The 27506-nt window shown below is 39.4% G+C and overlaps 1 protein-coding gene across 4 annotated transcripts in view; it reads left to right on the top strand.

Moving 5' to 3' along the window:
• The window catches only part of ABCC4 (ATP binding cassette subfamily C member 4), a 156944-nt gene that overhangs the window by 11529 nt on the left and 117909 nt on the right, over positions 1 to 27506 (top strand). For all 4 annotated transcript variants that reach the window (XM_054213223.1, XM_054213231.1, XM_054213215.1 and 1 more), the window contains exons 2-9: positions 3082 to 3192; positions 5399 to 5519; positions 6161 to 6385; positions 11489 to 11578; positions 12007 to 12170; positions 16321 to 16446; positions 19288 to 19537; positions 23385 to 23489. In XM_054213223.1, coding sequence (XP_054069198.1) covers positions 3082 to 3192; positions 5399 to 5519; positions 6161 to 6385; positions 11489 to 11578; positions 12007 to 12170; positions 16321 to 16446; positions 19288 to 19537; positions 23385 to 23489 — 1192 coding nt within the window. The remainder of the gene's footprint in view (positions 1 to 3081; positions 3193 to 5398; positions 5520 to 6160; positions 6386 to 11488; positions 11579 to 12006; positions 12171 to 16320; positions 16447 to 19287; positions 19538 to 23384; positions 23490 to 27506) is intronic.

The raw sequence follows: 27506 nt of genomic DNA, 5'->3' as shown, positions 1-27506 counted from the left end.
CTGTAGAGTCTCCTTCCTTGGAGATCTTCAAAAGCTGTTCGGACATGGTCCTGGGCAATTGTTTCTAGGTTGTCCTGCTTGAAGGACTGGTGAGGCCACACCTTGGTATTATGTCCAGTTTTGTGCACCTCAATACGAGAGAGATATCGAGGTGCTGGAGTGAGTGCAGAGGAGGGCAATGAAGCTGGTGAAGGGCCTGCAGAATAAATCTTATGAGGAGCGGTTGAAGGAGCTGGGACTGTTTAGTTTGAGGAAGAGGAGGCTGAGGGGAGACCTCATCACTCTCTACAACTACTTGAAAGGACATTGTAGAGAGGTTGGTGCTGGTCTCTTCTTACAGGTAATTAGCAATAGAACAAGAGGGAATGGGTTCAAGCTGCAGCAGGGTAGGTTTAGACTGGACATTAGGAAAAAATTCTTCACAGAGAGAGTGGTCAGACACTGGAATAGGCTGCCCAGGGAGGTGGTGGAGTCACCATCCCTGAATGTGTTTAAGACTCATTTAGATGTGGTGTTAGGGGATATGGTGTAGGGGAGAACTTTGTAGAGTGGGGTTGATGGTTGGACTCGATGATCCCAAGGGTCTTTTCCAACCTAAAAGATTCTATGATTCTATGACCGCATGACCTCCAGAGGTCCTTTATAACCAACCTCAGCCATTCTGTGATTCTGTAATAAATTTCCTATTTATGCTCCTTGCTAAATGTCAGAACGATTTCTGTTTTCACCGCCTTGGCAGCAGTGGTTAGTGGAATCTCGTAACTATTTCCATAGATGTGAGAAGAATTTATCCTTGTATTTTCCTGAAAGGGCTGCCTCATTCTGATTTTCATGATAAAGGAGTTGGGGAAGATAACTTGTTCTCTAGCTTTCTCTGTCAGAAAGGACACCTGTGACTTGTTTATGGAGTAGACTGTAGGCTGATACTGATGTTGCAAGGGGAGGAATGCTTGGTATCGGCCACGTGACTCTACTGAATTCTGCAGATCTTTCCCATAACTATCTGTCCTGGAGCAAATAGAGCCTCTCTCGTTCAGCAGGCTGAAATTGTTTGAATGGTCTTGAGGTTATTTGCATCACATTTGCTTCTTACCTGTGGTTGGCAGCAAGAACTGAGGCTGAAGAAGAAACGTTTCAAGGGATCATATTCATTGCGTCAAACCAGGCAGAAACTCTTCTGCTGGTTGGAGCAACTGAAGTTTGAGACGTTTTATCAGGAGCTGTAGGGAAGTTGTGGCAGTGATTTGGGCCCTGATGCTATTTGGCCATATAGTCCAAGCAACAGACTTGTCTGACAGGTACTTTCTGTTTCTAATTGCACCTTTTAGCATACATTGAGGGCTTAACAGCTCACATGCACAGATCTTCAGTACTCCCTCCAAGAGTTTAAAAAGGGCTGTTAAGGCATTAAAGATGCTACTCTAAGGATAGAGGCTTAATCTTTGAATGAGTCACACAAACACTGTGCTAACGTGCTGAGTAGTGAAGGAAAAGACCCCACTATTAATACCATTTGTTACATGCAGTTGTGCCATGGAGCTTAGAGCTTGTGGAAAAGGTTTTTGCAGCAGCTCTATCTTTGAAGAAACTCTCTGAGTACCCTCTCCTGCCCCTCCACCCTCTCTAAAACTAATCAACAAACTTCTTGTAAGCAAGTGTATACAAAATTTAACTGGAACATGCCCCAGCAAGAAACGTAAAGCTAGTTGATGAGTATTCACAACCATTGTTGTGGTTGTGAATAAATAAATGCCCTCGTTGTAAACTATCCCAGTTTTGAATTCTCACATGTAGGCCTTCCAGAAAATAATACGCTTCACTTGGTGTGAACACTCCTTTAAAAACCCAATTGGTGAAGTCAGTGAGTAATCAAGCATCAGAAACTAAACCGCAATTATGAACTTTCACAGGCAATTGACAGCAAACACCTTGCCCTGAGTGAAAGAGTATTTTTTCCAAAACAGGTCCATGCCTGACCTCTTGGTTCTGATCGTGTTGACCAGCTGAGAAAATACTTGTAGGAAACAGGCCTGAGAACCAAAATCCACATTTCTCCTGGAAACAAGTATCATGGATTTGGCAGAGAGAAAAACTAAGTGGCAAACTGCAAGTGCCCCAAGTCCCCTGTTCCCACTAAGCCGTGCCTGTTTCGGAGGTGTCATTCTCTTTTGCTCCATCTCACTAACAACTTGGTCACTTTTGTGCTTTCTGCATCCGTCTGCCCCGTGGAGCACAACTGAAACTGTTTGGACCTCTTTGACCCGTGTTTCAGACTTGAAGAAGGATTTAAGTGTGTAAAACCTTGTCTTACAGTTGCCTCACAGCGTTATTTGATCTAACAAAAATGTTGTGTTTTCCAGCAAACCTACAGTAGCACTATTACAATTTGTTTTCAACGCGCTCTTATGAAATACTGAGATTTTAAAAATCTGTCCACTAAGAAAACTGAGCTGTTAGGCAGTATTTTCCTTTTTTGTACAGCCACACTGTGACAGTGTGCTTTTTGTTTGTACTTCTAAACATGGTTAAGATAAGTTCTAGTAATAATCCGTTATTTACCTGTTTTTACATTTGAGTGGTTGTCTTTAAATTACTGACCTTTGGTATTTGTCAAGATGGCAGTTGAACAGCAGTTAGTTTTTTCTTCATGTAAATGAATAGCCATGCTAGTTACAAAAAAATCTTTTAATATGTATTACAATTTTATTTACAACTCTGTCAATATTTTAATAGTTGGATTAAGTTCTGTTTTTTCTTAAATATTTAAAGAAATGCTGATTTTCGTTAATTATAAGGAAACACTGTAACAGTTGCCTTAAGGCCAAGAAGAGTTGTGCTGGCTGTCTGGATGCCTGGGAGGAAAGTGCTACAGGGCACAGCTTTAGGAAATGGGAAATGCTTTCCCGTTTGTAAAATGGGGGTGACTTAATTCTTGTAAGGGAGAAGTGCAGTAAAAAGTGTGGATGTTGAGTGAGGCAGGAGAAGAGGAGGGAAGAAAGAGGTAAGAGAATTAAATTTGTGTATAAAGAAATTACTCTTTTGGTCTGCTGATCAGTTTATTAATAATTTGTATTTAAATAGGTGGTTGAATCCCTTATTTATTACTGGCCATAAACGGAAGCTTGAAGAAGATGATATGTATAAAGTGCTGCCAGAAGATTCCTCAGAGAAGCTTGGAGAAGAATTGCAATGGTAAGGGGAAAAAAATAATTGTTCTCTTTCATTGTATTTCTGCTGGTGAAGGTGAGAGTCTTATTCCTGTTCTAAAATTAAAATAAGTTGTTGTAAAATTTAACAAAGTCTACTGTTAAAAAAGCCGAAGAACTGAAAATAATATTTAAAACTTGTTTACTATGGAAGCATTTTAATTTTTTCAACTTAGACGTAATGAAAATGCATTGGAGTATTTCCATTAATGTCATTTATGACCAATTTGACACTGCAGAATGCTCGGAAAAGAAGACTTTTCATCATCTGTTACTGCAGTAATTCTCAGTTAATTAATGTGAGTCTTCTGGCCTGTGGTAGAATAGCTATGGAAGCTTTTCAAATTTCTCAGTATAAAAGTGGGTAAAAAGTTTTAGAGTTTTTTCTTTTTTTGTTCTTGGTTTTGAGCACGAACTGAATTAAGTGACAGCTGTGTACCCTTTATATATGTGTGTAGATAAAGATATGTATGGTGAAAATATGCCACTCTTTGTAAAGCGGATAAAATGCCTGGACATCTAAAACATTGTGTCTAGGAGGTGTTTTTATTTTGTTATAAATACTTTTTCATGGACTGTGTACCAATCATGTTGTCATGGACCCAGGAGGATCTATCTTTTTCTGTTAATAGTGAAATATCTTCCAAAAGTAACAGTTTATGTAAATTGTCTTGAACCTTCCAATAGCGAAGGTTTTTGTCTTCAAATAATCTTCTAATCTTCCTAAATATAATTAGAGGAAAAGGACTCTTCTTGTGAAAGGTGGCCTCTGTGTTAAGAAAGTGTGGCCTTGCTATTTCTTGCCTTTCCACTGAAGGCAGAGCAAATCAACTTCCTAATAGTTTGGTTGGGAGGAGAGGCTCCTCAAGAAGTAAAAAGACTCCAGAAACGAAAGGCTATGACCAGGTCTTACATCATCCTGCTCTGGATGAGTTTACAGGAGAAAGAGGGTCAGTGATAAGCTCATAGGAGTGCAGCTTCTAACATCTTCGTAGCTGTAGAGCTTTGCCAGATTTCATGGTTGTGTCTTGAAGCAGTTCAGGGAATTTGCTGCGGAGGAAGATGGACTCTTTCCAAGGATTCTTACAGTAAAAGCACAGACTTTCCATGAGTCAGGAAATGGTAGAAAATACAGCATGCAAAAAAAAAAAAAAAAAGTTTTTTCATTCTTTAGTGTACTTGGCGAAGAAGCAGAGAATATAATTCACAAATAGCCACCTAAGGAAGTAGCCTTTTCTCTTGGGCCAATAAACTCCACAGAATCTACACAGTTTCAATTCTGATTCTGAAGCATTTAGACAATATAATCCTTGTAACAAAAAGAAGAGGGTAAAAATAAAAAAAAAATGTTTTCTTATCCGTACTATTTACTTCAAACTTGTGTGCTTTGTTGCAAAATAATTTGGTTTGCATGCTTTTTAGACTCATTTCAGCCCTCAAACTGGCAAGGTCAGAGGGCCTGGCAGAAAATATATTAGCCTCCCAGAAGTGAGGGAGAGTATCCTGTCTGACAAGAGTGTGCTTTAAGAAGTCTGCTTAAGTTCTGATACTTTCTTTTCAAAATCATGCTTGTTATTACTGTCATTGATTTTTAACGTGAACGGATTGTGTCCTACTTGTGGGCAGACACATAGTAATGCAGACGTCTTTGCCACTGCCGCTGTAATCCTTGCCATTGGAGAGATGTGTGGAGTGTTAAGTGACAAAACTGCTGCAGACAGTTCTCTCTGCTCTTATGCCATATTTGATCATCCTCATCGAAGCACGTGGTGGAAAAAAGAAAGTGCCAGACATAAGAAAGGGTTGTGCATCACAACCTTTCTGGGGAAGTGCAGAGTTTATAAGAAGATAAAGACACTCCATGCTGCCTTAGTCCATAGTCAGGGGATCATATGATAATAGGGTCTTAATTAAGGTGAGTGGCTGTCTGAACTGAGAGGAGAAGGAAAGAAATATGTCAAAGGCAATAGTAGTCAACAGTGGTGAATTGGCTGTGATTATACAAGAGCAAATAGGCCTATAATGCTAAGTACTATGTGTTTATGTGAATGAGAAAACATCTCTTAACTTCTGTTGTTGTTGTATAAAAGTGATGGTGGCAATTTGGCCGTAAGTCTGAAAGTATTTTATTCCAGGTAATTGCCTTGTGATTTTACTTCTGTCCTCCAGCATGTTTGCATTTTGCTTGTCAGGTACTGGGATAAAGAGGTGCAAAAAGCCAAAAAGAGAGGAAAAACGCCACATTTAACAAAAGCCATCATTCTTTGTTACTGGAAATCCTATTTAGTTTTTGGAATTTTCACAATGATTGAGGTAAGTGGTGTAAAATGTCATACAACACACTTAGCAATGTGAAACTTGGCCCATTAGGTTGCATGATACATACTGGTGACTTCATGCCGGGCTGTTCAGAGAAACTGTGATGTTCGTGTACGCTCTCAGAAAAGTAAAACAGAGCTACAGCCCCGGAGAGACTGGAAAAATGAGTTGTGACTGCAGGATTATGGATGTGTAACAGAGAGCCAATTTCAGTGCAATATTTTTGAGACGCTGCAAGCTACTGACTTGCTTTGTAAGGCTTAGCTGTATTTTATGTATCTGAGTGGGGTGCCCCATAGAAAAGGGGGGTTTTTGCTATACGTAAATGACTGTAAACGACACACTGTCATCTTTAAAAATGGAAGTGCAATACGTATTCATGCATTTTTTATAACATCAGAGTTTTTATTGGTAAGTGAGAGGGTTTAAACATTCAGCTACATTTCAATGTGCAACATATTTCTTTTGAATTATGTGTTAAAAAAAATGGCTTGACATTTTAGAGCACAGTAAAGGCAAAATAGTACGGGATGTGACTTGTGGCACTAGTTGGCTCTCATTTGCCTGGTTACAAACTTGGGCAGCATGGTATGATAGGAAATTGTTAATACTTTTTCCCTTTCTTTTTCTTTCAGGAAACCCTCAAAATAGTTCAGCCAATATTTTTGGGAAAAATTATTAATTATTTTGAAAACTATGGTTCCTCAGATGAGGTAGCTTTGAATTTTGCATATTGCTACGCAGCTGCTCTGTCTGTGTGCACGCTTATTCTAGCTATAATGCACCACTTATACTTCTATCATGTACAGCGGGCTGGCATGAAGCTGAGGGTAGCTATGTGTCATATGATTTATCGGAAGGTAAGCAAACCTGTTTACGGGTACATTTGGCATTTGACAGCTAATTCATTAGGAGAGTTTAAAAATATAGTTATGTTCATGCTTGCAATTCCATTGAAGTTACTCATTTGTAGAAATGTAATGCATGCTAATATGTATCAGACCTTAAATACATATATGTGTTTTTGCTCTCTCTTTGGTAACAGAGCACCTCTGCTATGAGGACAGGCTGAGAGAATTGGGGCTGTTCGGCCTGGAGAAGAGAAGGCTCCAGGGAGACCTTATAGCGGCCTTCCAGTACCTGAAGGGGGCCTACAGGAGAGATGGGGAGGGACTCTTTATCAGGGAGTGTAGAGATAGGATGAGGGGCAACAGTTTTAAACTGAAGGAGGGTAGATTTAGATTAGATTTTAGGAAGAAATTCTTTACTGTGGGGGTGGTGAGGCACTGGAACAGATTGCCCAGAGAAGTTGCAGATGCCCCATCCCTGGAAGTGTTCAAGGCCAGGCTGGATGGGGCTTTGAGCAGCCTGGTCTAGCGGGAGGTGTCCCTGCCCATGGCAGGGGGGTTGGCCCTAGGTTATCTTTAAGGTCCCTTCCAACCTAAGCCATTCCATGATTCTATGTGTCTGAATGATAACTTCAGTCCTCCTAGTGAAGGTGGTGCATTAAATAGCCGTAAAGCCTAGGAGGAGCTGCTGATTTTCACCTGCTGATGCTGTTGGAGAAGAGCCCCCCCATTGCTGGTGGAAAGTTTGTGTGCTGGAGCCGTAAAGGCCATCAGCATACAGCAGGGGAGAGGGGCAGAGCTCCCGGGGTTCAGCATTCTCAGTTGCCCGGGAATTGCTTCACTGTCCAGTTTCCCCCCGCCCCTGCTGTGGTTAATGGTTATGTTTTCTTCCAGCAATGCTGTAGAGTTGCATCCTTTGCGGGTCAGAGAGGCTGCCCCCCCCCGGCTTCCCCTCAGGGCATCCCTCAGGTTAGTTCAGGGACAGGCAGTGGTCCTGCTGCTGCCCCCTCTAGGCTGCAGGGGATGCTCGGCGTCTGCCCAGGCAGGTCCCTTTAGTATCTCTCCTACTTGGGGGGGAAGAAAGAGAGGAGTGGGCAGAGGAGAGACCGTTCATAATCAAGCTGAATCCCAGAGGTAGGGTAGAGCCAGTTTTTAGCATCAATTACTGGTTTTACTATGGGAGCACTGGAGTCCTTCACTAAAGCCAGTGAAGCGTGAGAAGGGATGTACATTCAGTAAGCTGTGGTCTCCTTGCTGTCTGTGTGGCCTGATCAAGTAAAAGCTGTCCTCGACTACAGTCGGAGCCGAGGCTGCTGTCAGACAGAAAGTGGAACAAGAGAAGTTGTGGATGTTACCTACAGGAAGGAGCTGAGCATCACCCAGGGTGAAATGCTGGCCTTGGTGTGCGCTGGGGAGCAAGCAACCCAGTCGTAAATGTCTGTTTCCTTCTTCTGAATCTGTTGGCAATACCCAAACCATTGAGCCCATCTCCGCTTCCACGCACAAAGTCCCTGCTGGGGATGCTGGAAGGGAAAATGCCCTATCTTTCTATCTTTAGTGCTGCTGGAATAGCGTCCTGCAAGTTCTTACCTCAGCAAAGGAGTTTAATTGAAGGATCAAGACTGTAAGGTTTCTTTAGAATATAAAGAAATGCATGTTATTTTAACCATTAAGCATAGGTACCATCCACTTAAGGCAAACACTTGTACTGCTGGTATAGGTCATGCGAAGGTTTTGGGCAAAGCAGTAAAGTGAGGAGAGTGAAAATGGCCCCATTGTAAGTGTTGATTGCTTTTCATGCACATATTTATTCTCCTCCCTCTTCTGATACCTTGGAAATTATCCTCTGGGAACTCAGCTCTAACATGGCACACTGCTTTCTTGTACATAAACATCTCTCTGAGGTATTAATTTACTAAACTGATTATCATAACACAGTTTGAAATTCATGAAATATGTATATAGTGATGTTGTTTGTTGCTGTGTTGATATTAGCTTAGAAGCTTGGAAAAGAAATGTTCATAATATGCACCCTTATTTCTAGAGATGTGATTAAATGGAAAATTAATCTCCCCTCATCTCATAAATGTTTACTCCTGAGGGTGAAGGCTGAGGTCACAGCAGAACGCTGATAAACCTTTCTAATCGTTTGTCTTCATTATCTGAGGCTTATAGATAGGTCATACTTTCTCTTTATCCTCATATATGCTTTTGAAAGAATCTGGATGCTAATTTACCGGCACTTTTGCAGTGTTTGTTAATTGCTGTAGTAAATAAAAACTTGGATTTGCAAGGATGAGTGGGTTGTATCCACGAGCATCCTTAATAGAGAACTTCAAATGCTCATAATTCTTAAGTTTTAGACCCTTTTTCATTCCCTGGAAAGTTAAAATGTCATTTACAAAAAGCCTGTATTCAAACTCCAAGATTGTTTCTGATCAGTAAGAAGTGTTAGTGATGCACGCAGGAAGCTTGTAGCAAAAATGAAAATGGAATCTGTCTCATGACTCACAATCTCATGTTTTAAAACCAAAGGCTACTTATGGGGGACTGATTTATTTATTATTTTTTTTGAAGACTTAACTTTTAGAAGTTGTTTGAGGTTCAGATAAACACTAAAGCAGTTTAAGCTGTGAAGTAGTTGGTTGAGACAGAAAGCAGACAAAAAGGTGTCAGGAGTTATTTCACTGAAGAGTTATATCATTCCTTTCTATGGTCAGTTCTCCTTTTTTAATGTGCTTTTGAATTAACTGTTTGGGGCATGAAGAGATTAAAACACTAAGACGGGAGTACAGAAGGCACGTAACGATTAAAGAACTGTAACTGGGCCTGTGCAATTACATCTGGGGAAAAAAAAGAGTTTAAGACATCAAGCATACAAACTGCTCTCATTAGTTCATATAACTAAAACCTATTTTCCTTGAGAAAGGGAAACACACCTGTATGGAAAATTTATAGACAGAAAACCAAGCAGGTCTTTGTGCTGAAAACAGACTGATAATTGGCAAATGTAAAATAAAATGTAAATTCAAACTACAGTTGCTTTTTAAAAAGGTGTGTGGCTGTAGATAACCTTCAGTAGTATTTCTTACCGTGGGAGTGAATTTATAACTGTTACGGTCAAAGCAGCATTTAAAGCCACCGTGTACTGGCCTCGGCGGGGATAGAGTTAATCAAAAAACAGTGCTACTTCAAAAGTAGTTTTGAAGCAGGAAGGGAAGAAAAGACTAAAATTGCATTGCCACCGACTTTGGAAATGGCTCTCTGTTCCCTGAGAAGACCAATCAGTCACAGATGAGCACAGTCCTTTTGGCTCAGATGCTTCCATGGTTCCTCCTGAGGCTGTCTTGGCCAAAATGAACTGGGCTGGTACATTTTGAAACTGTTTTCGCCGCCTCTGTCTGAAAGGGCTAGGAAGAGGTCAGAAAGGTGACTCAGGTGGTGGGTCTGAGACAGACCCAAGCCGTGGGACACTAGGAAGATACCAGTGCAATATTCTCCTGGGTGGCTCAGGTGGACTTCAAATAGCAGGTATGTCTGTGTCATTAAGGAGTAAGTAGCAGTAGGTGCTGTAAACACACCCTGGGGGGCAACTTCTTCAAACATGCATCACTTGGTCTATGGATATCTAACAGCTTTTCTAGGAGTTTACCAACCTTGATCTGTGGTGTGGAGTAAACGCGATAGAGAGGTGGATGTGCTGTGGCTGCGTTACCTGCAGGCAGCTTCGCGTGGGATTTCAGATGTATGAGAGACAAATGGCTTAAGACAGGGGATGAAAGATTTTCTCAAATAATTAAATCTTGTCTCTCGTACACCCAGTATCCTAGATTTATTATTAGAATATCAGAGGAATTTCTTAGCAGAGTTTTAAATGTTTCTGCCTGCTGGTTTCAATGAAGTTAGGATTGGGATTCTCTCTGTGATTAATACCTTTGTAATCCGGCAGTGAGGTGCAAGAAACGTAAGACGCTTTATTTGAAGTGATGCTTTGAATAGTACTTTGATGTCTGATGTTCTTGCACCTGATATTTTTGAAACAATTAGTGCTTTTCAAGTTAGATTATTGATCAAAAAGGAATCCTAATAATAACTGCTTAGAGAGGGAGAAGTAGATGTGCACCACCTAAAAATGCAAAGTGTTTTTGAGGAGTGAAGTCCTGTAACGGGAAAACGTGTAACACGTTTTGTGTATTTTTTACTTGTGCTGCAAAACCGTGTTTTCTTTGCAGCAGGTGTAGAAGGAAGCAGCATCTGTTATCTGCGTCTTTGAGCTATTTCAGTTTGGATCTTTGCAGTAATGTTTAGACTGCATATTTCCATATGTGATCTTTTGGGGGGGCATTTTACAATCACTATTTGCTACTGAGTAACTTATTTATTAAACTATAAAAATATTTTATATTACACTTGTTGCTTTTCATAGCATATGCTAAACTTCTTAATATATAAATTTTATGTTTAAATTTTTAAATTAAAATTAATAAATTTTAATATAATTCTGAAATCTTGTGGTTTTTACAAGAGTTATTAACAAGGGAAATACTTACTAATTTGTAAAGGGATATTAACTCTGATTTGCAAAGATAGAAAGCACAGTTTGCAGTGTTAGCAAGAACTGATTGCGTAAAATGAATAACTTGGGGGTTTTGTCTTCTGTCAGGAATCTCAGAATTCTTTCAATTGACCAAACACTGTCCTGATTTAAATTTGGTCTTCAGGTGGAGTTTTTGTTCCTGTTTTGAACAAATGCTCATAATGTGGGGGAGAGCAATGCAAATGAGAAATTTTCAGGCTCTTTTGTTTAGTTTTAATAACTTGCTAAGTTGGTATTTCCCCATTTTTAATCGCTTCAGACAACATGAGGATAGTTATGGCAACTCTTGTTCTTGCAGTCCTTCCCTAGACTTGTTTTTTTATAGGCTCTTCTTCAGGACTTCAGAATATTTAACCTAACCCACATGTTATCTGATGAAATGTGCCCAGGTGTTCTCAGGCAAAAGCTGAGACATGCCTTCAGCTTTTGCCCCAGTGTTTTATTTGTGTATTGAGCCTTCTGTGTACAGGTGTACTGTGCTGTATAAGCTGTGACAATTTGAGTTCTGACTTTTTTAGGCACTTCGTCTCAGTAACGTAGCTATGGCAAAAACTACCACTGGTCAAATAGTAAATCTTCTATCGAATGATGTGAACAAATTTGATCAGGTAAGAAACATTACAGATCTTTCCAATGGACTGAAGAAATTGTGGGGTCTGAGTTAAGAAGTTTTCGTTTACAACTGATGATTTAAGTGTTTCTTATGAACTTTTCTAGTTGTTTCTTGAATATCACAGGAAGAGAAATATTCCCTTAAAATATGGGAGGAAAACAGACTTCCCCCCTTTTAAATATTTTTCTTCTGTTTTCCTAAGCTCAGAGAAATGTTGGTGCATGAAGATAAAACAAAATCAGGGTGGTAATTTGCTTACTTTCTGCAGGTTAGGCACCTCTGTGTACGTTTAGGTGCAGAATTCTCACTGGATGCCTCAGTTCATGCCGAAGGCAAAGATGATTCCTGAACTTTGTGTTATTAGGGTTTAATTTTTTTAGCTAAGACCAAAAGCTAATTTTTGTTTCTTAACTGTTTGCCTAGGTAACGATTTTCTTGCACTTCTTGTGGGCTGGACCAATTCAAGCTGTAGCAGTAACAGTACTTCTCTGGATAGAGATAGGCCCATCGTGTCTTGCAGGAATGGCAGTTCTGATTATTCTTCTTCCTATCCAGACCTGCATTGGGAGACTTTTTTCTTCCCTAAGGTAAGGTTGCACGTGTTGTTTTGTACGTATTTTCTGACCTGGGTTTTAAAATGTGCACACTGGATGGAGGTGGAGCACTGCTCTGAGATCAGCTTCTGTGTGGTGAGGTTTTTCGCATTGTCTTCTATCTTTGCTGGTATTTTTCATAGTCGCTAACGTGAGCTTTCTGAATTCCTGTTTAGGGACTTGGAGTGGTTTGTCTTCCAGACGTGCTGAAAATACGTGCTACTCATTAGCTGTCCAGTGTATTAAGAGTTGGGCTACTTCCATAGCTACTTTACTGTCAATCTTGGCATAGAATTGTGTAGCTCCTTGAGCTTTGCCTTCCTGCATTGATGCTTAAGGAGCAGTTACTACAAAGGCAATACTGTCAGTCCTGCCATAAGTTTGACTTCCTGGGGCGATACAGGGGTTGCAGCAGAAAGGTCTGAAGGTTTCATGTTCAAAGATCTTGCTCTCTGTCCTCCAGGACAAAGAGGCAGAGAGGAAAAAGGGGAAGGAACTGAGAGAGAAAGGAAGAAAAAAATTATGAAGGTGGTTTTGTTGAGGTTTCTAACGGTAAGGTTCTAGGCTGGGGAGATATAAAATGAGTTTGCAGTAGTTTTCCATTATCAGACAAATTTAATTTGTTTTTCTGTGACTTCCTCCTAAAAAAAAAAAAAACTTGCCTCAAGTGGGAATATTGAATTATCTTCAGTGTTCTCGCTTCCTAACTTTCTTTTTCGTGTGTAATTAATCATGCTCTACTTACATCATGAGTTTATAAATGGCTTTTGCATCTAAATGGGAATATTTTTGTGTTCCTTTACATATGCTTAGTAGTGTTATGCATCTTCGTTGTATTTGTATTCAGGGTGAATTGGTTCCTTCTAGCTCTTTGGATAAGCAAAACTGTTGTTTTCAAGTTGTATTTTAAGACAAGTTTTCCAGAGGTACTAAGACTGGCACTGCCGTTGCATGGCTAGGTATGAAGAGAGAGCTGAGAATTAGAAAATGAGACCAACTCGTAGACTTCCTTCTATTTGTAACCACTGTGATAGTCTTCAGTTATTATCCTCACATGCTATTTCTCAAAGAAGGAGCCATTCAGTGTTCTCTGTCAAATTCTTAGGTTTTTTATGATAAAACCTGTTTGTAGAACACTTCCAATATATTCTTACACGTGCATTTTCACTGCGTGTGTAATATGCATGCATAAGTATCAAGCTATTTCACTGCTGGGTTTTTTGAGTTGTAAGTTTTTGAGGTTTTGAGCTTTGAGACAATAATTAAAATACTTAGCACTTAACTAGTGCCTTCTCCATGGTGGTAAGCATTATTATCCCCATTTTACAGATGGGAAACTGAGGCACAAAGAGATTAAGGGACTTGTCCAGGGTCAGACAACAAGGTGACAAAAATCTCTTCTCAAAGGTATGTATTTTAAAAGTTAATCAGTGGCAATGTAACGTTGTTTGGGTTTTTCCCCCATTCATTAACAGCCACTTGTTTTGATGCAGTGCAAGGGAGAAAATTTGTTAACCAGAAAAGCTTTTGCTTGTCTACGTGTGCACAGATGTTTGTCTTTGTGAACAGAAATGTGCAGTGAACAGGAGGAGTTAATGGAAAATCTGAAATGGATTCCAGCCCTGTAATGATGTGTGTGTTCACATGGCGATTGCCGGGAATCTGCATGGATTTAAGGAAAGCAGCCTATGAAGAAGTAATTTAGGGATTAAAGCTTTTGCTAAAATCCAGGCACGCTCAATGTGGCAGCTAATTTGTGCTACTATTGAGCACTGTGCTTGTGACCCACTGCTGTAAACACGTACACGTGCACCAGTTCATGATGCGGGCATTAGCTTCGGTGCTGTAGGGGTTTGCAGGAACGGACTCAGTATCCAATGAAATGGTATACGCGGTATTATGCAGTATTACTTTTACCTGGACAAGTACGAGAAGTTTTACGAAATACACACGACATGATACCTTATTTGAGAAATAGTTCAATTGTTGGACTGAAGACTATATTAGATATATTTATTCACAAGAGCTCAACCCTTTCACTGCTTAGCCATGCAACTGTAGTATTGTCTTTTAAAGCCCTTATAATTTTTTTGGAAGAGAAAAACTATGTGGAACTGTTTTGTCAGACATGATTAAAACGCGCCAAATATGCCTCGTGAAAGCAAAAAGGAATTCTGCAGCTTGCTTAATTTAGCATGGTTATTAGTATCCTAGAGGGGACTTCTCAGACATTTAAAGAATTTTCAGGTGCTTTCCTATTGCACTCTTGAGAATGTGTTTCCCAGTCGTCCTGATCTGCGTGTACTCTGAACTTAATATTTTTAAAACGGGGGAACACATCTTCATCTGCTGTAAATTGCCATCAGCGTACTGGAAATCTGTGTACTTTCAACCATTATATAATATCTCAGAGACTGTGGCTTCTGGTATGTATGCACAAAATATGCTTTTTGCAATGTAGAGGTGTGTAACTTAAAAAAAAAAAAAAAAACAAAAAAACCCAATACTGCTTTCCCCGCCAGCCTCTTGAACATTTTAAAGCCATTTGAAAGAGCATGGTTACTATCGTAACATTTCAGCGGGAAAACTGAAAAATTGGCTTATGGGAACTATAGCCTTTTTGATTCACACCATTTAAAAAGAAACCTCTGGCTAACTTCATTATTTTGAATAATCTTCAACCCTCTGTTAATCTGGAGACCAAGCAGGTTTGACAGTTGCCTGTTTCAAAAGATTGCAGGTGAGAACTGTTGTTTGCTGCTGCAGAGGCTTGAACGACACATGCTAAATCTTGCTTTTCGCAGTGGTAGGGGGTGTGTGTGGAAGAAAGGATGAGCTCTCACTTTCTTTGAGGAATTATTTTACTGTTTCTTTTTGAAAAAGGAAAAGAGGACTTCACAAAGATAATTTTGTTCCATGTCAGTGTGGTTGGTTTAGGCTAAGCTGTCTTCCTCCGTCTTAATAAGAAGCCTTGATTGTATTAGGGCCAAGTTCCTACATTTCTTTTGTCAGTTTTCTTTTATAAATATTTTTAATACCCTGCTTCAGTCATCCCAACATTTATGGAATGCTGGTGCTGAGAAATTTTTTAAAAATGACACGGGTGCCTGAAATTCTTTCTACTGAAGTGCTTTAAACGTGGCCATTTCTTCCAGAGCATCAGAGAAATCTTAAAGGGTGCAGGTTAAGCTGACAAAACCTAGTCACCGCTTCTAAAGAGCTTTTTCTTCCTTTTTCTTCATAAAGATTTTTTTTTTTTAAATACTGTCTCTGAATCTTAACTGTCATTGGTATGCACGAAAATAAGTAGTCTAGCAGGAAAAAGAATGTTTTATCAAAATAAGGTCTACTATAGCTCACTATATGTGAAGTATGTTTGTCTACATGAATGAATTCAGAATGGTAATAGGTTTTATTAGCATGGTTTATGCATTCATTACATGGCTTCTAACTTTCAATGCTTTTTTCCTAATTAAAACTCTCACTTTATTATTTAATGATCTATATTCTCCACTTTATGTTTGCACTGATGAACAAAGTGGGACTAAAATAGATGTATTTAGTTTAGTTTTAGTTACAGCTAATGCTTAAATAATACTTATTTATTAAACAAAACCATATCTAGATTCGCTCTCCTAAATTATAGCCCATGTACTGTTACTGAGTAATCTTTGCTTCAACTAGAGTTAATCTTAAAAAGACATGTAGGCCAGTTTCTTTAACAACATCCAAAGAGCCTTATGAGAAGGGTTGTTATTTTGGCATTTCAAAACCATTTTTTAAAGTAATTTTCTGATTTTAGTTCTAAAGTTAATATTTGTCACTTTTTTTATTTGAGGTTTTTTTTTTAATACAAATATGTTTTTTAAGGAATACTATGTGTTGGCACAAGCTGACATATAATTCTGAACATTGAATCAACTTACAGTTCCCTGAGAATAGGGAATACCAGGAATACATATGTACCCAGCTGTGCGTCAGCTTTTACATACTGTTTTAGGAAGACCGTTTAATGCAGTTACAATTACATGAATCCTCTTTACAAATAGAAGCAAAAACTTCATTAATATGAGTATGTTCTGTGATCATAAATAGTCTCTCTTCCTTTGAGAATCTGATAATTTTTACTTTGTGCTGTTTACAGAAGCAAGACAGCCACCTTAACAGATGTCAGGATAAGAACCATGAATGAAGTCATAAGTGGTATGAAGATAATAAAGATGTATGCATGGGAAAAATCATTTGCGGAACTTGTGAATGGTTTAAGAAGGTAATCCTGGAAAGATACAACTTGGTATATGATCTGTATTTGTTTACATTTTTTTACACGTCCATAAGCCCACTATTTTGTGCTTTAAAGTGCAGTTTACTTGAATTTCTTTGGCCTTTTTTTAAAAACTTTCTGTAGCAAGAGTGAAGGAATGAAAGTATATCCTAAGGGGATATGTCCCTAAGGGGACAGAAAAAGAAAAAAACCTCTTAGATATTTATAAATTTGGGGGGCGTGGGGGAGGGTGTTATGGTTCCTTTTATGGTTGTGTTTAAAACCAGCAACTAATAAACTGTAGTAGTTGTAATTGAATGATTTCATCCTCACTGTTCTATAAACTAATAGCAAGGAACCAATAAGCAGACATTTCCTTTCTGAGAAATATATGGAATCTGACTTCCTGTCCTAAATAATAGCATCCTCAGGTAGTATTCTGCTTCTCTTTCTGCATTTTGAAGCATTATTCAAGCCATCCGGGAAGGGTGGAGGGGAGAAAAGACAGCAGCTCAGAAATTTTCTAGTTGTTCATTTCATTTCAGAGGTCCCTCAGCATCAGATTAAAACTTATTCATAGATTAAATTTTCAGTCTTTGGGCTTTTACTTGACAGTATAAGAGCATTCAGTGCCAAAGGATAATTGTAGGAGTTCAGGAGCATATTTCTCATTGTTTCATTTTCATGTTATGTCCCTCTCTGGCATATGAGTAGAAGTTTGTTATCCTGCTGTAGATTCTCTGATTTTTATTTGTTTTCAAATTTGTTTTATTTGGAATTTCTTTTTTTTTTTTTTATTTAAAAAGGATCTTTTTTTCCTTTACGTCCATGTGCAGGCTTGCAAACTTGCTAATGTTCCCTGAGGTGTTTGTTCCCACGCGTGTAATCCTTTCCTCCTTCAGATTATAGGATCCTGTGCTGATTGAATGTTCTTGATTGGCTGAAAGCTTTGCTCTCTTGCAGGAAGCCGGAGAGGATATTTCTTTATCGAAAGCTTCCTCAATGGGCGTATTCACATCACTAAACTTTGGATTTCCACATTCAATACCTCGTTAAGATTAGAGGCGTCCTTTTTAATGATGGAGAGAAATAAGCTCTTCCAAAACACATCTCGAGCCCTCTTTTCTTTAACTTCAATGTGGAAAACTGTAGCTAAAAGTCTTAAATTGAGCCAGATGATTTATTGCCCGTTATTTCCACAGTGGTTCTTGACGGTTGCTAAGACGACATCTGAACTCCTCCGTTGCTCTTTTTTCCTGTGGCTGTCTGTATTGGTTTCCTCTGATATAACTCCGTGCCTTAAGACAGTGTAGTGTATTTTATACAGCCTGCGGGTAGGCTGTAATTTATCTGATATTTATGGAGAGTAACACAAAGAACTTGCTGATTATCCACAGATAGTGAGAGGATTATTAAGGATTATTAGAGGGTGGGAAAAGAGTTTCATCCAGGATTGTAGAAGTAATTGAATTAGACCCAGTTCAAATAGTTTACATACAAATGTTCTTTCACTGTACTCTGGAGCAGAGATCAGAGATTGTGAGCCCTTAAGCTGAAAAACTAAGTCTTTGAAAGTCTGTCAATTTGGCCAATTTGGCAAATGTAGTGGGAAAGTTGCTGAACTAGTTTTCCAGTAGCACATTTTGCATCTGTCTCTCTGTTAAGTAAGGACTTCATTTACTTCAAATTGTATAATCATAATTTGAGTTTCTTAAATTGGTATATGGTTCCAAATGGAAGGTAATCAAAATGATCAAGATTTTCCCTGAGAATTGCCAGAATACTTGGGAAGAGAAATTAGGAATTGTATTGGGATTTTATATTCTATATTATTTCAAGCAGATAAAATTAGAATATACAGGGAAGGAGTAAGTTGTTATGGCTCTCTTGATAAAGAAAACCTATTATTTTAATAAGAAGTTAAGCCTGATGGCATCCATGTTGTAGATAGTGTAGTAGTAACATTTTGAGGATTGGATTTGATGAGTCATTTAGAAGTGCAAACTGAAATTTAACTGAAATGGGAATTGAGAACATACGCATCATCAGCTTTTTAGTTGCTGGAGGGAGACTTATGTGTCTATGCAGTAGTTAATCACTATTTAGCTTGGGTAATGGCTGGCACAACAATTGGCCTCACTGATCAGTATTTTTGGAGTTATGAACCAGAATTCCTAGAGCAAAAGGAGGCAGGAGCAGGGTCCAAATCGTGAAGGATTTAGACTGAGATCGAAGGAAATACTGCAAATCCTGTGATGCAGCTTGAGGAGCAGCAGCTGAATAATGGCAGACACTTGGGTCATGGGTGAACTCTTGATCTTTTGGAAGTTGCCCTGTTTTTTCAGCTGCAGAGTAGGTCTTGATCTTATCAGGAGTTTCATGAGTCAACTCTACTGGATTTTGATATCAGAAGTATAACGAGTTTGTGGATGCTTGGCCTTTATACAGAGGTTTTTTCCTCTTTGCTCTTGTACACAACCCAGAAAGAATCAAAGCAGATTAGAATCTGTATTAAAATACTAGTTTGACCAAAGCAGAAAAAAAAGGAGTGTTTGGTTTTCTGTCTCTGAAAAATAATGATTTTCTCTAGCTACTAAGATATTAAATACAATAATCCCCCCCTCAATTTCTAAGCCTTTTAAATTCTCTTTTGTGATTTTACTGTATAACATACTTTTGTTACAGTTATTTTTGAGTACAGTTCTTTACATACGAGCCGGGGTGTTGCAAGGGGAGGAGAAAGGATATAAAAGTAAAATCCTAAGAGTGGGTTTCCCTCGCCCTGTTGTTGAAGGCAACTGTAATGGGAGAGATTGATGTGATTGTGTTTATATTTTGCATTTTCAGGAAGGAGATTGCCATGGTTATGAAAAGCTCCTACCTGCGAGGACTGAACTTAGCCTCTTTCTTTGTGGCAAGCAAAATAACGGTGTTCATGACTTTCATGGCGTATGTACTACTTGGCAATGTTATCTCTGCAAGTCGGGTGTTTGTTGCAGTGTCCCTGTATGGTGCAGTAAGACTGACAGTAACTCTGTTCTTCCCTGCGGCTGTTGAGAGAGTATCCGAGGCAGTGGTTAGCATACGACGAATCAAGGTATGAGTATTGATTTGAATGGGATGTGGATTTCTTCTCTTACTGTGATATTGTTTTAATGTCATCGACAAAAGCAGCCTCACTTTAGTTTTGCAGAGTTTGGGATTTTTGATGAAATAACCTATTTTGAAAACTGGATGTGTTGCTGTGTAAGCATGTGCAAAAACATGAAATGCACTGTAGGGCAGGCTGAAATGTAAGAGAAAAATGTACGTGCAAAGAGGTGGTGCAGGCGTTTTTGAAGTGAGAGGAACTAGAGGTGTTCAGAGGCACTGGGATTGGGAGTTGGAGGACAAAGGTGGCAGATGGGAGCTGCAGGATTCATATTCCATGTGCCCTGCACTACCCTGTCAGCTGTGAAGGACATGTGTGATCCCTGGCTGGTGTCTTGTGGCTGCTTTCAATACCGGAGTGAAGACGCAAATTCATTAAGGATGAACATAAGAAATGCTGCTGCTTTTTGGCAGAGGGACTTCATTTTGTTTGGTTCGCTGTGTTTAGTGTCATGTGAATAAAATAGTCATGTTTGCTGTATGTACCACTACTTTAGCATAAACTACAAGAGATGAAAGATTTAAATGCAAATTGTGTTTTGAATTTAAAACTTAAAAAATCCTATATCGTCAGGTTATTGAAATACATAATTAAAGCACGCCAGTCATGCTAGAACTTAATTTTGCAAAAAAGTTAGGTTAATCTAGTCTAGGGAACAGAAATGCTTTATATGTAATCATACGGCTTGTGCAGTGTCACTGTGCCATTTGTTGATGACAGTAGCTTGAAATGTCCTGTTTTATTTTCTTCTTCACGTGCTTGAGTATAATAAATCAGTTTCTTTGATAAATTTGTTAATTGTACTAAGCCCACAGCTTAAATACGTATTAAACAGGTAATCTTCGCACTTCAAAAAAGTGTTTTATAAAAGCTGATACAAATGGAGTTAGAAAAGGTTAATGTGTGAAAATCACAACTATGGCAATATTGTAGGCAGTAACAATTATTGTTGGTGCTTAAACTGAACTGTGTGAGAGAAGTGCTTGGGATACTGGATATTGCACACTGTCTTCTCTGTAGTCTAATATACCCTGTGTTCGGCTCCAGGCGATGCTCTTTCAAGGGATCATTCAAGCTGTGTGGGTTGAGAGACAAGGATGGCTGAGAAAGATGCCTTGGGAGAATGGTACTTAAGCAGAGGCAGTGATGATCTGTTCCCTTTTTTTCCTCCTGTCTCCTTTTCCAGCATATGCTAGTAGTCACAAGATTTTGCTTCTAATAGCTGGCTCCAACTCCCCTGCACTTACGATTCCTTAAGGATGGTTTTTGGAAACCAGCTCCAGAACTGAGGTCCTCATGAATCTGTAGCATCCTTGATGCCATCACCAACTTCTTAGCTTCCATTTCCCAAACTGCACGGTTTTTCAGAGTTGGACGTTCTGCTACTGAATGGAAGGATGCTGCCTGACCAAAGATGTCTTACTGAAGTGTAAATAAGCAGAAAGGAATTAGGAGGAGAAGAGAGTAGGAAGTACAGAAAAACTGATTAAGATGATGGCTAGGTATTTGAGCAAAACTGAAAAGAATACATTTTTTTAAGAGAGTGCTTTCTCTTAGGTTTTGTAGAACAAATGAGGCTTCTGCACTGATCTTAAAGTACACAGATGGAGAGAAGAAAGCAGGAAATACTATGCTTCGGGTGACAATAGAGAACGATACTCAGATGGGAAGTAGTGGCCTTTCCTCTATATTCATTGATACGTACATAGGAACCATGTGGCAAAGAGAATATTGTGGTCTCCTTACTGTGTCTTTTCACCCAAGCTCTTGTTTCCCCTCACCCTAGCTACATGCTTGAGAGCTGGTCTGCATCTCTTCTTGACACTTCTCCACTCTTTTGTGATGGAGCAATAGGCTCAAGGTCCCCTCACGAAAAAAAGTGAGAGCGGTTGTTTTTCAGGGGGTTATTTTGGCAGACACGCAGAAAAGAGGCTAAGTTTCAGCTAGGTACAAAATACAGAGTTTCTTTCAAGGTGACAGTCATATCTCAAGCTAATGTTTGCTTCTCAGCATTCTGTGGATGGTAGCAACTTTATTTTACCCTTCATGGGAGATTATTAAGTACAAAAAGAATCGAAGAATGTTCTAAGAGAAATTAAAAATTCTCTGAGGCTTAAGTTACTTTACTGCATTTGAAAGTTCTGTTTCTAGTGTTGATTTTTTTTTTTCCTCCACTGTTTAAAATTCATGGTGTTAACCATGTCACTTTTTTCTTCATTTATACGAGTTTTATTTGAGAACTTCCATATGTGATACTGTATCGTTTTTGCGTTAAATGGCTAGCTGGGATTTATACCTGGGATGAAGGCTACTGGTAGAAGAGAAACTCCTGGTAAATGCAGAAGCAGTGAGAGATTCCTTGCTTATAACTGCCGTGGTATTTCAATCATCGTGCAAATCCAAATCACGCTTCTGAGGTTTCTTCTGAAGTCGTACAACCCCGTACTGATTTAGGCTGTGTTTGGAGTTTCTTTCCCTGCCTTCCACCCTCTTATCCCGACTTCTCTTGCACACACGTACCTGTTCGGGCACCTAAACCAGCGCTCAGCAATACTCACCTGGCCAGAGAGCTCAGGCACGCGTGGCTTTGCACTATTGCCTGGTGATGGGGATGTACATCTATGTGCATTGAGTTTGCAGACTGCTGCATTAAAACGCTTCAGTTCTCGCCGCTCTCTGGAACGATACCACGCTGGCTGGAGTTTGAGCCGTACCGCTGTGCCTGTTAACACCTCCAGTATTCTGCCTGCCCTCCCATGGCTCCTGGCATCCTCCTCCTCTTTCTTCCTAGTTACTGGCTTCTGTAAGTCTTCAGCTGCTGTCTTGCACCTGCAAACTGTTAGCTCAGTCCTTGTTAACTAATCTTGGCTTCTAAGATCAAGGCCTTCCTTGTCTTCTCAAAATATCGTCTGCTACAGGCCTGTTTAAGGTCTTTATGCTCTGCGATTCAAAGCACGATAGAATTTTTCACTGGTTTTGTCTTAAACTTGTGGTAACTGTTATCCTTGAAAATCTTCTGTAGAATTTGCCCTTTTCCTTTCAAACTGTCTTTTAGCTATTTGTAATCTAGCATTGGGCAAGGTGTGCTAGAAGCGCAGCTGTGGTACAAAAGTGCATGTTTGTGTAACTTGAAGGAAAGGTTCTCTGACTGGGATATGATATAGAAGTACAGTAGTGAAAGTGCAATGAACCAGTTACGCAGGCGTAAGCAAGTTTTTTGTTAATGCCCTGGACTTTAAAAGGAGGAGAGGTTCAGAAAGCGTTCTGCAGCATTTTTGTCACTGGAAGAGTGCTCAGCAGGGACAGTGGACAGCTTCTTACCGTGTCCTTGTTGTTTTTCTGAGCAAAACTAACGCAAAATAAGCCTTCACCATCGAAGCAGTGGAATGATAAGGTGTTGCAGTGAGGGTTTCACCTCTTCTGCGTGGGAAGGGGAATCAAACAATTCTAAGGTATGTCAGTATTTCAAGGGAAAAACAGGGCTGGTCCTTAAGTTGAGTTTGCTTCAGGAATTCTCTTTTATTGAGCAGGTTGTTGTTAGAGTCCCATAGTCCTTTTATGCTAAAACATCCGTGCTTTTGGTTTTTTTTGGGTGGAGACAGCTAGCTAGTCAGAGGTACACTGTTGAAGGCACTGTGCATTGCTTTGAAAATGTAATTCCCTGATTGATTTGCAGGTGTTTTTTCTGCCCCATAATTAATGTTCTGCACGCTGCTTAAAAACATGTGCTTGCGTTCCTTTCCCATTCCCAGTCTCACATTAGGCGATATCCTGTGCTTTTCTTTTATTGCAGAACTTCCTGATGCTTGATGAGGTCTCACACTTCAGTCCACAACTGCACGGTAATAATGAGAATGTCATTCTTCATGTTCAGGATTTGACTTGCTATTGGGATAAGGTAAATTTACTTCTACTAAATTTAAGGCATATTGGTGCTACAGGCATTTTAAGTCTAAAAAGCAGTATTTCTATGTATATTGTGCTGCTGTTTTATATTCTGTCTTTTGTATGTGAGAATCCTTTGGGTATGTTAAGCTAACTCTGTAGAATAGTATTGAAAACACTATAAAGTGCATCTTAAAAGTAGCTATTCCTGAATATTATACTAAATGAAAATATGTGCGTTTCTATGTGAAGGTATCTCTTGTTATTAAACAGCACTGTACTGTAGCTGAGATACTTAAATTGGAGTTAAGGACAGACAGCAAAATAAGGTGGGCCTTAGCGTGTGGGGTTTTTTCCTGCAAACTGAACACTGATGTGTCCCTTAATCTAGAACCAGTACAATATTATATGTCGCATAACAGATTTGAAAGCTTTAGAGACTAGTCCTCACGTATTTGTTACCCTGTGTATTTTATTTGAGACTGTTCAGCTACAAATTGTTCTCTGCTTAAAATGCATCAAACCCACCAAAATGACTAGAAAAAGGGACAATACGCAGGTGATAAATCTATTATGTATCCTTTTCTGTAAGAAGGGCAAAGATTTCTTTGCCTGTGGTTTCTGTTTTAAAACTGCAATTGCTATGGTAAGCAGCAATTTGCGATGAGTTGTTGGAGCTATTACGAGCTGACAGTATCCTCACAGAAGGGAAGCTTCCGTCTCCATCAGAAATGCCGGAAGCTCTAAAAATGAATTTTGCATATAAATGTAATGCAAATAAGACATCGCTTATTTCCCTGTATATACCCTCTTTCCCTACATGTGCTGTGTCCCAAGGAAGATGAAGTGTGAAAATACATGTGAGGATTTACCTACTACTACTACTCAGCTACAAAAGAAAAGTGCTGCATTATTGTTCTCTATTTTCTCAGAGTTGTCTCTGTGACATAAATTCTTTCTGAGGCATTGAACAAACTTTTAATTGATATGAAAAACTTCACGGTGAATACATTCTAATGCAAAATGGAGTGTCTTTCTTAGTCTTTGTTTTCTTCCCAAACCAACATCTGTACCATTGTTAACAGTTTATAGGAAATGGTTGCATAATATGCCCATAAAACACCTTCATTTTTTTTTCATGAGTTGTTTATGTTGCATAAAGCAGAGCAGCATGACTGGAATTACTGGTTTCCTTTTGATTTAAAAAAAAACCAAGCCAACAAACCACCCACAAAACCGTTAATGTAATTTTCATTTAGATATTCCATTGCAATGTGCATGGGAGAAGACTGGCTCTCCCAGGACTGTCAAGAGCAGCTCAGAAAGTTTCTCTTACATATTCTCACAACAATGCAAAATAATTTGACAGAGTTGCTCACTGAAAAGATGATGAGCTCTGAGAGAGAGGAGTTATAAAAGGAATAATAAAAATATGCAATCCTTTATCAAGTAACCGACTTAGGTTGCTACCCTGACTAGGTTTCTCATGACTCTTTGGATCTCTATAAACAGTGTGCAGCTGGATGCTAATTTTTTAAAGATTACGAGTCAAGAGAGATACTAAAAAAAGCCAACAATGCACAAATCCAAAATCACTGGAAGTGAAAAAGGGATTATTAGCTAGACTTTTAGAAAAACAACCTAACAATGGTGTATTACAGTTTATCAAAAGATAAACAAAACCAATTAATTCATGGTCACACTCTTGTTTTGCTAAGGCAAGTATTCTCTGAATCCCACAGGCTAGTCTGATACCAGCATGGAACTAGAGAGTCTTTGGTACGGGTTTTTACTGATGTGCCTTGAGTTTACAGAACAGTCTGTCTGCTCAACTGAGAACTTGAGATTTAAAATTCCAGAGTTTGAACAGAGGCCATATTTTTCCCCTGTAATTTTAGTCACTTTAATGTGGAGCCAGGGTAGTATGGTATTTCTGTGCAATATACGATCTCTGCATCTCTTCAGTGGGATGAATCGCTTCTTTCCCTTGACTGTAGGAGGTATAGGAAGTCTGCCCAAGCTCACCTAAGGAGATCCTGTGAAGGGATCATTCTTGTGTCCTGCTGCCCTCACACTCTGTGTATCTGTTCCCTCCCTTGTGCTGGTGTTAATGCTTGTACGTACAACCCTGTGGCGAACCAGTTCAGAGGGATAAACCAATGGAAAACGAATCGTTTATAATGTGGTTTGTTTTCTGATAGCTGAGTCCCATGAACAACAGGAACCAGGGAAGAACAAGTGGCAGCAGAAGGGAAGTGAAAGGCGCGGATAGTTGACAAGGCACAAGGGTTGCTGGGACATTTGTGGTAATGAGCTGTCAGATGAACTTAGTTGTAATACTAGTCTGCGCTCTAATTTGAGTGCCTCAGTTTAGTGGCTAAAAACAGGTGTGACGAATTCAGGACAAATTGTCTTTAATTATAAGGACTACTGTTTTGCAAAAATACCATGCCCCTTAGGTGTTTGTGGCCATGCTGTTTGCTTGCATTACTACTTTTGCATAGGGTCTATGATATCTTACAATACAGCTTTAATACATAATATTTGTGTAATAGTTTTAAGACTTCTTTGAAATTTTCTGTAGTATTTTTAGGCTCTTACGATACATTTTTTTTTTTGAAAACCTGAGTGTGGGTAGAAATATCTTTGCACTTTCGTGAATACAGAAGCACAACCTCAAGAGGTCTGAAGAGGGGCCTGCGTCTCTGAAAGCTTATTTACTTTTTCCATATAGACTAATTGATTTAATAAGAGATATTTTCTCTTCCTACAAACTTTGCAAGTTGGTAGAGTTCCCCTGGCCTTAGCACTAGCTGAACACCTGAACTGTGTGCTCTGGACCGAGAAATCAAATTCATGGTAAAATGCTGAGTGGGATGGGGTGGAGAAAAGGGAGGAAAAAAAACCATTGATGCCACCTTGTGGAAATTAATAAGAGCAACAAAAGTAGTTTTGCAGAGTTGCACAACGCGCACAAGTTTGTGTGACCCTGATTTCGGGTGAACCCTGCAGTGCTTCTGCAAGGTGGGAGCTGTGGTGGGAGACCTGCAGCCTTGGGCTCTGGGTACGCTGCTGCCTAACCCAGTATTTCTCCTGGCACGAGTGGACACGTGTGTGCTAGCCCAGCTCTCCCAGGTGTGGGTGGATACTAGACCCATGTCTCCCCCAAATAATTTGGAACGAGTTGCAAGCTTTCCCTTTTCGCAGTCCCAGAACTTGGTTATGTGTCATCTTTCGTGCGGGGTTAGGTGGTGGCCTCTTCAGCCTCAAGCCTCAAAGGGTGGCTGGAGATGTTAAGCAGTCTGCAGGTTGTTAAGAGATACACTCAGTATTCTTCACCTTGCTCTTCTTTCTTGAATCTTAAGCCTGTGTTTTCGTTTGGTCCTTTAATAGAAATACTAGCACAATCCAGCTTTTTTCTTTTTTTTTCTTTCTTTCTTTTTTTTTTTTTTAAATGCATATATTTTCCTGCTTGCATTTTAGTGTCAGTCATGCTTAGTGCGGTCTAAGATGCATGTAAAGGCAGATCCTGTTACAAGGGTGTTTTGCTTTAATGAGAGGGAGCTGCACCAGGCCCTTAGGAATTGTGGTTTAGCATAGCTATTAAAGACATGAACATCCTTTCTTTTCACAAGAAATAGGCATTTTTACAACCTTGATAGGAGAGGTGCAAAATATGTTGAGAAATAAGCTCTTATCAGTAGTGTAACATAAAAGATAGGCATGCTAAAAAGGAATATTAAACAAACAATCCTAGAGTAGTATATATTCACACAAATAGCCTGCTATGTTGTCTGTGAAAAGTCTCTGAAAATCCACGATGTACAAGATGAAGTCGTGTAAAATTAAATGGCATTTTTCTATTTTTGCTTTCGATAGAGCCTTGACTACAGCAAACACAGACCTGGCTTTCCTGGGGCTCTGAGAGAGCTTCAGCCTTCCCTTTTTCCCGTGTTTGTTTGGCTACTCGGAGTTGCCAGGCTTGCCGTGCTGAGGCTGTGAATGCCGGTGCGATGGCCAGCAGAGAGCT

The sequence above is a fragment of the Rissa tridactyla genome, chromosome 1, assembly GCF_028500815.1.
Source record: "Rissa tridactyla isolate bRisTri1 chromosome 1, bRisTri1.patW.cur.20221130, whole genome shotgun sequence".
Classification (NCBI taxonomy): domain Eukaryota; kingdom Metazoa; phylum Chordata; class Aves; order Charadriiformes; family Laridae; genus Rissa; species Rissa tridactyla.
Note: the sequence above shows the minus strand (reverse complement) of the source record. Positions and strands in the feature narration are given on the sequence as shown.